General features: G+C 39.3%; 1 protein-coding gene across 1 annotated transcript in view; it reads right to left on the bottom strand.

The window, feature by feature from the left end:
• Positions 1–11,714, bottom strand: part of LOC140945499 (uncharacterized) — a 62,447-nt gene that overhangs the window by 1,300 nt on the left and 49,433 nt on the right. Inside the window, exons 15-20 of the mRNA XM_073394516.1 lie at positions 10,339–10,464; positions 9,819–9,938; positions 7,878–7,968; positions 7,020–7,394; positions 4,970–5,098; positions 4,037–4,270 (exon numbers count right to left, since the gene is read on the bottom strand). Coding sequence (XP_073250617.1) covers positions 4,037–4,270; positions 4,970–5,098; positions 7,020–7,394; positions 7,878–7,968; positions 9,819–9,938; positions 10,339–10,464 — 1,075 coding nt within the window. The remainder of the gene's footprint in view (positions 1–4,036; positions 4,271–4,969; positions 5,099–7,019; positions 7,395–7,877; positions 7,969–9,818; positions 9,939–10,338; positions 10,465–11,714) is intronic.

Below are 11,714 nucleotides of genomic sequence, written 5' to 3'. Positions count from 1 at the left end.
TTTGTTACCCAACTTTTCGTCTTGCTTTCCATGGAATTGTGGCTGGCTAACTTTACAGGAAAGGGAGAAATTTAATTTACAAAGAGGGAAATAGCGAAATTGGCAATGTATTATTCCCAAAAATGTTAGCAGGTTTCTTGTGTGTAACTCTGGCAGGATTCAAAATGAGATTTATTCAGTGGGGAAATATTTATCGTTCCTGAATTTGCTACTTATCAACTTAATCACTTAAACCGGATCGAAGCTAAAGGGTTCAGAAATGGATAATCTGCATCGTTCCATATGGAACGAAATTGGCCCGATCCATCGGCAAAGGTCTAACAACCCTCTTATACTGATTATAAGCCGGGGCATGCGCTACTTATACCTTCAAGGAATACAGCATAAATGAGATGTACGATCGTGAACTAGAGATTGACTAATTTGAGGACATTACACTGTCGCATGTCGAAGACGCGGCACCTCTGATAAGGGTAGTGAAAGAACTTAGTGACTACAGCCAGGAGCGAAGTATGTGTACCAAATGCGCGCAAAGTTTGGTTTCCAGTGAAAGCCACGTTTAAGTTTTCCTGTTAAGTGTTACAGGTTTTGTTCATTTGAAACAAAGATAAGGTCATTTCGAGGCTGGAAATAAGCCCTTCCCTTTAAATAAGCGACCCCTTCGATCTCAAGTCAAAAAATTAAATAATCGCCCTGGGCGCTAATTCAAGCATATACGGTACCTCTTATCTTCCTTCAAAAGAAATCTTCTTGATCTTCCAACGATTATGAAAATGTGTAAAGATATATAACACAAACAAACAAACAATAACAGACGGGCAGTTATGCTGGTACAGTCTCGCCACTCGATATCAATAATTCAGTTTTTTCATCGAGGGGACCTCTTAGGACAAGAACTGAGGTTTCTTGAGGTCTCCTCACCATTTATTCTACACTATATTCTTTATTATTCATTTAAAATAGTTCTCCATTTCTGATTGGCTTTAATCCGCTCACTTATTCTTCATAACCAGCTGGCGCTGACAAAATTTGGAAGATGCGAGCAACAAACCGTCGATGCGATGGTATATTGCCCCAAAGTACAATCGCAGCCTCGTTGCCATTAAATATGGGCATGATCTCGTTATCAGTTGTTATGCTTCTCCTCAATTCTGTGTGTTCGCCCATTCAGCAAGCACGATATAGTGATGTCAGCATTAACGAGTTTCGATAAACCTTTGAAAGTTCACAGCTCGCGTAAAGTTTCTTTCCATGCATACCATTTTATGAAGATGTAAACTAAAGTTACCGCCAAAATGACTCCAAAAGGGAACTTAAAAAAGCCTATAATCGATTTATCTCGAATGATACACACGACTTACGTGACCCGTATTTTCCTAAAAGTGTTTTGAACATGACGAACGAACACTGTAAATGTGAGGGGCAAAAACAGTATAATGTGGTACATTATATATTAGTATATATACACACTCAGCGATCTTGGTGATTTAAGCTATCTGATTGGTTCGCTACCTCGGACTATTCAACAATATTCACCTCCTAGCGAGTGGATAATGTGTGAGCTCGGTGTTTTTCCCATTTTTTTAGAGAACGATCTTTTAAAAGTCGACAAAATCCTAGGGCTGACTTTTTTTAAGGCAAGAAAAGACTTGGAAGGATTCAAGACGGTGTTTTTTTAATTTACTGTAGCTGAGTTTTGTGCTCGATGGGTTGTTTACAACTCCCGTGTATTCGGGTAGAAGAAGCCGTTTCGTGAACAAGAAAATTTTGGCTCAAAAATCGAAGTTTATTTATGACAAACAAATTTAAAAGGAAATGTTTGCAGAAATTCTACGTTTCAAGTAAACAGGAAAAATAATGATACAGGAAGACGACGTCTTACCTCGAGCAACCGAGCCGCCATTTTTGTCAGCACTTCATGCGAAGAACGACACAACAAACCCTTTTGGCGATAAACTTGGCGAGTCAACAGAAAACAACAAAGCTCTACTTTTCTTCTCAGGTAAGGAAACAGTTCAAACTTTTAGCGGTTCCATTTAAGCCATTACGCTGTTGTTTGCGAAATGATAAACTTGTGAATTGCCATATATGTTTGAAAATTCTGCAAAGATCTATTTTAAACTTACGCGTGATTTGATCTGGCAATCAAATCGTGCTTTTTAATGGTTTCCGCTGTGATTTTGTTGAGATCACTTCGTGTGTATATACTAAAACAATTATTCTTTTCAATCTCGGTGAATAGAAGCCGCTTTCGCGGCTCGGTAAATATTTTGCCACTATTCACCTCGATTTTAAAGAATAATTGTTAAATATATAGTATATTACAGTATAATATATATTATTAAAAACTGAATCATTGGATAATGCAATTCTAGCATTTTGATTGGCTTAGCCGTTATGGTATATATTGTTTTAATTCATTTCTTAGAATACTAGAAATGTAATTTCATCGAAAGAAAAAAGACAAAAACAAACAAAAAAGCCACGAGAGCTTGTTTGAAAGTTTGTCGAAAAACACATCAAAACACATGGAACTAAAGTACCTTAACCAGCTACGAAAGAAGACAAGTGTTGTTTCTTCATGATCGCGAAGCCATGGCGCCGATCGAGTCACTCGCCGATAGATAACCGCGGCTTGTTTATCCGACATCAAGAATATAAATCACAAGTAACCAGCTACAAATACAGGCTATGCAGCCATTCACTAGAGCAATCGAGGCGGCAGTATAGCTTCTTTTCTCGTTCAGCAAAACCAGCTTGTGGCTTCAAACAAATGCACAACAAGCGACTGAGGTAATAGTTTTTCTTCGTTGTTCTTACTTTTATAACTGCACCGAAAATCCAACTTCACAGTAATTTCGACGGCTGTCACTTAAAAATTCTTTTCCTTCACATTATCTGCCAGGTTTTTTTTATCTGTTCTGCTGTGTAAAATCCTAGAATCCCGATAAGATTTTAAAAACTAATGTTCATCGCTACAATGTTTTGATTTTTCATTCATGCAGTCCAGGCGAGTCCGTTGGCGCGTTGACAGTTTTGATAGACGTGTGACATGTAAATAGCGGAAGTCCCTTGTCTTTTCCCGTTTGTTCTAGTCGGGGAGATTCAACGAGATTTTGTGGGCGTTTTTAATAAAACAATTATTCCACTCGCGCTTGTTGGATATGAGATGATTATAGCCAACTCGGCGCGACGCGCCTCGTTGGCTGTCTATCATCTCATATCCAATGCGCCCTCGTGGAATAATTAGGCTGATTTAGCAACAGAACGGGAACGTCAGTTGACGATGGCGCGCGCAAATCAAACAACTGGCTTGACCAATGGCAGAGCGGCAAATCGGACACCGGAAGTCGTGTTTATTCCTTTCCGCGCGCTTTCCCGTCGCCAACTGACGTTCCCGTCCCGTTGCTAAATCAGCCTATTGTTAATTAGTATCATGGTAAAATACGTGATATCGATCGTTTCATCTTTTCGTATTGTTTAAAGTGCGTGCCGATGAAATCAGACTTTTTTGGGTCAAAATGCAAAACAATTTATTCCTTTAAGTTAAGGAAAAATACCAAAAAAAATCTTAAAACTGAATATTTTTATCGTGTGGAAAAAAATAACGCGTTTTCACGTAGACTGTAGACCGCGCAGTCGGCAGCCCAATGAACCTCCACTATGGGGTTCTTGTCTGTATTTTAAGCTGATTTCCAAAATGAACTGTAGGCTCTTAGCCAATGAAAAGACATATAGTGAGTACAGTGCATGAAAATAATACATATTTTTTAAAAGTCTTTTAACACAATTTTTGTAATGAAAAGTAAGGTAGTAGGTGCAGAGGGCCATGTTACCTCATTTTCCAAAGATTCAATAGTCGATGACAACATGAAATTTAAACCTGTTTAGCTGGCTAAAACCACGCCTTCATTGCAGGGTCAACAGATTCCATATTGTCCACCATATTGCTCACCTGTACATTTACATATAACTTCTTAGTGCTAGTAGCGGAAAAAGTGTTATCGTAATATCTCTGTTTACAATGCGCACTTACCCCAAGATTTACTAGTGTATCCTCCGAAAATATATCTCCCGACCCTTATTATTGTCACAGTCGGGCCCTTGCCGTCACATCCGTAGTGAAATGAACGTGCAGCCCAGCCGTACACGGATGCACGCCAACAGTGTTTCCAGAAAGGATTGACGCTTTTTGCCACTGGTTTAAGCCAGTTAAGTAACAAGGTCAAGTGGTTTATGTTGCTTCCCACAATAGCAGAGTCTTGTAATCCTGAAAAGAAGGTCGATTGCAATAACTATGGTGCAAGAATGAATCTGATTTGGTGTCAGAATAACCCAACACATTTTGTGCAAGACAAATACGATGTTGGACGAAAACTTGGATCGTTTAACGGGCGTAAAAGAGCGTAATCCCGCTTCGCCCATCCTCGGACTCCCGGTAGACGCTGCTAAGAGGGTCTCTATGGAGTTAAGAGCTAGCCTTAAAACAGCCAAAGATTTTGGTCCATTGGTGTAAATGCGAAAATTTTAGCCGTTAGTCGTAAAAACAGTTAACAGTAAGAAATTTATTCAATCAAAATAATTGTGTCTCAGTTACAGCCGGTGCAACGCGGGAAGCCTTGATACCATTAATCCCGTCGCGACGCAGACCTCCTTGGACGCAATCCCTTGATTTGTATATAAAAAAAAAAAAAAAAATATAAAATATTTGTATATGTTAACGACAAACACAGATTTATAACAGTTCGGCAGCGATTGAAAATCTGTCAAATTGATATACCTAAGTGATCTAGCAAGACTGGAAAACAGTCTTCAGTTTACACTATAGAAGAGTACGTGCCTGAAAACCCTACCGTATGGAAGACATATAGTTTGGACAGGTTAGAAACAGTTTTCAGAAACGTTTAACTCCTATTAGTTTTCATTCAAAATGTAAGTCTCTTATGTTGTTAAATTGTCTCTTATGTACCTAGTCCGTTTATACAGTTAAATCCATTTCCCGCGTAGCCATGGTTACAGGTGCAGTTAAACGAACCCCACAGATTTGTACAATAAGCCTTTAGATGACAGAACTTGTTGCCGCTGCACGCATTCAGGTCTGTTAAAGCATAAACAAGAAAACCAAAAAAAAATTTCAAGAAAAAAAAAATATTATAAGGTGTAAAGCAATATTTGATTCTTATTACCAAGGTAATCATGGCAAACGCTTCAAGAGAGCTAAAAACATGGAGAAAGACAGGGAAAGAATAAGAGCGGTCAAGAGACTATAAAGGGGACAGAGAGGGCATCCCCCATATACACCCTATTCCATAGGTAATTCGTCTCGAGTTATTTTTAGAATCGGGATAAAGTTACCTCGCGCGAGGCGTGGATGTTTCGTGGAGGTTTCGCATGACCAAACGCCGAGCACAACATGTCGGGCGAGAGGCAATGAAAGCGTAAAAAGATCGAGAGCATTCCTGAATATTGAAGCGAAATGAGTCGGCGCTCACCTGGGAAAAAGGAATCGCTGGACTCTTTGACAACCCGTGAAATCAGTTTAACTCGAAGTTGTCGTAACCTCAGTGTTTTAATAAAATGAGAAATTTCGCCGGCCTATTGAAACCAGTCGTTGGTACAATTTAGGGAGTTTAAGATCCAACGACGCGGACGACAACTAGAGCGTCAAAAAAACAATAGGTTTAATTAGTAAAACAACAACTTCGCACGTGCAACACACTTTTTTGTTCATTTCTTTCCCGTTTTTGCACGAAATACGACGTGAAAATGCCTAATTTCGCGTTTTATGGAGGACGTAAATAAGCAACGACGAAATTTTATTTCTCTTTCTGAGCTTCATTTCGTGAAGGACGCGTGGCTCTCAGCGTGGGTCATCCACGCGGAACACATTCGCGCTATGTGATTGGCTGTTGTCTAATCCCCCTTGAGATCTGTGGTGTTAAAAATAACTCGAGACGAATTACCTATGGAATAGGGTGTATATGGGGGATGCCCTCTCTGTCCCCTTTATAGTCTCTTGGAGCGGTGGATGTGCTATCTGATATCGAGACAGGAAGATGTAGTTCAAAAAAAGAGCACAGCCTAGTTTTTATTAGTATTCACCAAATCAGTGGATAGCAATTTTCGCGCGTTCTGATTGTCTTCCGTAACTCGGAATATCCTTGGATATTCACTGTTTTGGGACAGGATTCTGCGTCTCGTTTCGCAACAGTTTCGAAAGATGAAATTTTAGCGGTAAATGAAGCAGCTGCACCAACAAATACCAAGAAAGAGAACAAATTTGGTTTGTCGGTGTTTACTGGTCAGTAGAAAAGAATTTTCTTACTGAATTTGGAACAAAACCATAACAATTGATCCCTGAAACACTTTCAATTTAAACGCAAAAAAACTCTAACTAAGCGACGTCTTTTATTTACAAAAAAAGTTCCTTTTTGATTTTTATCCGACTGATTTCGTATGTAAATACTAAAACAAATAACCCCTCAGGGTCGGTTCATAGCGCTCGATATATACCCCGACGCTTCGCGTCTCGTTATTAGAGCCACCACTATTCTCCTCCCCTTTGGGGGATAGTTGTATGATAGACGGACTTTGATGTATCAAGGGTCTATAACCGGGTTCCAAGCCTGTTTGCAGATGTTTTTCTACTCTGATTTGATGAAAGCGAGAGCGAGCGTGAAGCACAGAAAATAGAGGTTCTGTGAACAGGCTAGCCTGTTCCAGGTGTTTAGTTAGTGGAGAGCAGAGCGAAGTGAAGAAATCGAAGAAAAACGAAGAGGGAAGACTGTTTTCTTCACTCCTCTCTTTACTTCGCGCTGCGCGCTGGGACAGGCTACAACAAACAGGCAAAAGACCGGCTTGTTGGCGGGTGATGTTTATAAAGTTCTTCAGCATGCACGAGGTTGTTGAAACAGCAGTCATTCTCACCGCCAACAGTCTTAAACGGGACTCAACTCACCCGGATTATATAACCTACTTATAAAAAAGACTTCTTGGTTGTTTATGTAATTTCCATTGACCTTTTTTGCAGGTATACTGATGACAGTCACTGCACTTCACGTCATTCCACTTGTAGTTGTGTCCAATGCCAAGTGTATGCGCACAGTCTTCATCTCCAACATTATTTGGTTGGTTTTTGGCCCAAGCTGTAAAGTTTCCTGGCCGGCTGCCTGCCCAGGTGAACGTTCCCTCTCTGGAAATGTCATTTAATCCCAGCCAGGACTTTGCTCCATTGCGAAGACGTTGTATAAATACGTTTTCCTCATTACTGTAGACGTTGACGAGACTTGCGTTTTTCTGCCGGCAATTAGCCAGAGCTTCGGTCCAATTTGCGCACTTCTTGCTGACTGCATAGCAAAATCCATTAAAGTAGCTCCAGCCAGGATCACAGATATCTATATGTGGTAAAAATATCAAAAACCCTAAAATCAGTTTCGCGTTCGCGGATCCTTACGTCCTGGGCGTCGTCAGGTATTAACGAGCATTTTGTTAGACCCCATAAACATTACAAAGTACGTAAATGTTTGAAAACGATATTGAACGATTTTCCGCTTGCATTGTGAGAGTGATTCCCAAATAAAAACCTTCCCCCACCCTCCAGGGGCTCATCTATAAGGGGGAGGGGGGCAGTCTTATAAAAGGCCTTTTTGGGACACAAATTTGCGGGCTTATGTTCGAAGGGCTTACAAGTGACGGGGGCTTTTTATGTTCCGAACTTTTTCGGCAGCTAGTATAAAATCCGCTTTCAATGTGTTTGGTAACGAGAAAACGGGAGATTAAACGTGCACGTGTGCACAGAGCCCACGAAAATACGACCTTTGGTATGTTTATTCGAAATAACTTATCAGTTCAGAACAAATTTATTAGTATTTACTAACCTGCAAGTACTACATAACTCACTGACAAGGGATCATATCTGGTTTCAAACAACTCTTTGACACAGACTCTGAATCCAGAGGCATTGATGTTCTAAAAACAGAAAAAAACAAAACATAGATACACAGACGTCAAGTGGCACTGTTGGAGCTAAAAGAACTGGCGTTTGGCGGTGGACGAGTTCAGAAAATGACAAGTGCAATGTCCTTTCTTACTTATCACGTATATCTTATATCACGGTATTATTATTGTTATTATTATTATTATTATTATTATTATTATTATTATTATTATTATTATTATCCCTTTTATCAAAGTCTTTGCTGGTGTTCTTTTTGTGCATCAGCCGGGCGCAAACCATGCACTTAGAGCGTCAGTCACTCAAGTCAATCATTCTGTTCATACACTGAGCACCTTTCTGAGGATTCGCACAGATCCCAGCATGCAGATCTTGTGAATCTCTGTCATAGTAGTCCTCTCTGATACTTTCTTGATGTTTTCTACCATATTCACTGTACCAAGCGCACCAACAACCACAGGGATCACTACGGTTTTCATATGCCACATTCTGTGTATTTCTAGTTCTAGGTCTTTGTACTTTTTTTTTTTTTTCAGTTTACTTCAGTGCGATGTTTCTCTCTGATGGAATAGTCATATCAATCAGTTTGCAGGTGGAATTCACTTAATCTTTAAGGATGATTTCTGGTCTGTTCGCTGTTATAGTTCTATCAGTATTGACAGCTGACATGTCCCACATGATGGTGATGTTGTTATCTTTATCGTGCATTACGGTCTCTGGCTCGTGTTCGTACCATTTGTCTGTAATCTCTATATCATGATCTTTACAGATGCTCCGATGAATGATGATGATGATGATGATGATAACAATAAATTCAATTACTTGTATCGCACTATTTACACATAACGGGGAAAATCTATTAAGTAGCTGGTAATAAATATACGATATAAAATGCACTGGAATAAAAATAAATTAAACCAAATAATGTTAATGAGTAAACGTAATACAATAAAAGCTCCTAGCCAAAAATACTTAAACTTCCCGAAAAAGGTGTTTCTTTGGAGTTGTGCAATTTAGCGGGTAAACTATTCCATGAACGAAAAAAGCCTTTGGGTGGCTTCAGTAACAAACTACGATTGGAGTAAGATTGTAAGAGGACTTGGGCTTAATTTCATTCCTAATATCAGGTGGCGCCATTCCTCCAGTTGCGTTTCAGGCCAGAACGAAGAAGGGTGCTTTACAAAATTGAGTAACACGTGTTAAGGTATTTAATACTAGTATTAAATAACCAAAGGTTACGGAGTGCGGGCGCCAACGATCGAAGGTAAAAACGCTTTCGCTAAAGCGCTGTGCTTTGCACAAGTTTCACGTGACAGATCGTCAAAACACACGTGATCAGATTACGAGAGATAGAAGGTTCAAACGCGCGTGATCTAATTGCGTTATGTGCATTCCAAACATTCTTAGTGAAAGTCATTCTCGTCCCCGGAGCCCGTCGTTTCTTGGTCACGTGGTGGCTCTGGGGACAAGAATGAGTGGATTTCCAAACGAATGCTGGCTACAAACACGCGACGCATGCGTAATAACAACCTGGAGATTAGGATTGCGGGCGACAAGAGGTTCCTGCAATAACTTATTATCAAACCACGTGCACAGATTTTAAGGCGCAAAGCTGCGCTTGCACCGATGTCATATTCACCAAAAGTACTACTATGTGCAATATTTAAAATTTTACCTAGTTTTTGTCTTATTGTTCCTATCTAAATAAATTTCGTTTTAATTAATCCTTTCTTTAACATCCAGTTTTTTTGATTGTCAACGTATCTATTCACAGCGCTAATGGAAGTTTTCTTTAATGATCTGCGGAAAGCTCCGCTACCCTTGCAACTGACCTGAAATAGTGTCACACTAGAGCAATTTTTACCTCAATCCACGTGGAAATACCGTTGTGAACTGGTGCTGAGTTCCCGGATACGTTTGTGCTGTGATTGGCAACAATGAGCACTGTTGGAGTCGAGCTGTAACCTCTTGTGAATAACACGAACTGAAAAACAAGAAATACCCGAAAATATTTAGTTAAAACGTTTCACCATTCCTTCGCTAAAGTTCCACAAAACTGTGCGTAACGTTTGACAACGAATCGTATAATAACTGATAAGTGTGATACGTATTAATAATAATAATAATAATAATAATATACATTTATATAGTGCCTTTCTCTTAGCGATCCAAAGCGCTTTACAATCATTACAATAGCCACCTAAAAAATATTACAATTACTTATTCGTTACAAAAAAAATTAAAAATAAAATAAAATAAAAATAAAATGACAAAAAAAATACAAACAAACAAACAAACAAACAAAAAACAAAATTACAAATGAAAAGCACGCTTAAAAAGAAATGTTTTGATTTTTGATTTGAAAGCGCTCAACCTATTCTTACCTTGCAGTATGCATTATTATTTTCATCCAAGGGTGGTGGGTTTGTGTTGTTGGTGCCTAGAAAATCTATGCCGCCGTGCTCTATAAACAGCGGCTTTTTCAGCCGTTTAGAAAACGCAAACCAGTTCTGCAAACAAGAATTCATCGAAATTAGTGATTGTCAACTACATTGACTCTTTAATGATATTATAATCGTGATTCAGTCCTTTTATAATAATTGTTTTCAATACAGCGATTTTTCTGTAGACTCCGGCCGTTTGTCGTTTTGGCGGCCGATCACGTTTGATAGGGCTGTATGGCTACTACTAAGCAGGTTATTAGAACCTTCTGAAGAAGGAACTTGTTCCCCTCCACTTTAAAAAGGAAAATATATCAACCACTTTTCACATCTATTTTAATGTAATTGTTATTATTTGGGCGTCTCCCAAAGATCGCTTGTTTTGATTCAAAGTTGCAATAGGCACGCAATACGTGCGAACGTAAACAAGCCAGGCGACGTGACTAGAATGTCTGCCGCGCGATTTGCCACGACACAGCACATATCCTCGTTACATGCATCGCACAGATAAGGCACAGCAAACAAATGGGGAATAGAAATCAAACGTATTGAAAAAACAAGGTTCAGTGAAACTATTAAATAATTTAGACTTTTCCTTTAGAAAATAATTGTCCTCGCACAAAAAAAGACACACAAAATTTCAGCCCCCCCCCCCCTCCCAACATCTTCATACCCACTTCTCTGAAAACATAGGCACGTTAAACGTGCATGAGCTATTTTGAATTCTTCGGTCTAACCGTACCAAGAATGATGAATCTACCTTTTTCATCCTAAACGCAGATTTGGTTTTTGTGCGAAACTGGGTATTGCGCTACATAAATGAAAACGCGAAATGCTCAGCTGAGTCGATCCTCAACCTATATATTCACTTTCCTCTGCCTTTCCCTGTTACATCTGGTGCAAGTTGAACAAATTGTTAAAGTAAAATAAATTTGTACTCACCAAACGTTGATTAGAAGGAAAACTCTAAGGTTTCCTCGGAGTTTCTTAAGCCAAAATGTGACTCATCGAATACTGAATAGTTACGAAATACCAGGATTTTTATCATTGTGGTAGATGGTTGCATCATCATAATTCACGAGGTTTTCACGTGCGATTCTACTCAGTGAAGCAGTCTTTAACTCCGACAACTTATTTCTTCATGTTTTAAAAGCTATTGCTTCTTAAAAGACAAGAGCTTTTTTAAGGCATTGGTTACAAAACGAAATAGGTCTTCATACGTCCAAGTTACTATTTATCATTGTGAAAAGCCAATCTGCATGAGATGTACAGTCACACAGCTGGCACGTGAAAGTGTTGGACTTTGCCCCCTTTCGTGG

This window comes from Porites lutea, chromosome 8 (genome assembly GCF_958299795.1).
Source record: "Porites lutea chromosome 8, jaPorLute2.1, whole genome shotgun sequence".
NCBI lineage: Eukaryota > Metazoa > Cnidaria > Anthozoa > Scleractinia > Poritidae > Porites > Porites lutea.
This window is presented reverse-complemented; position numbering and strand designations above follow the sequence as displayed.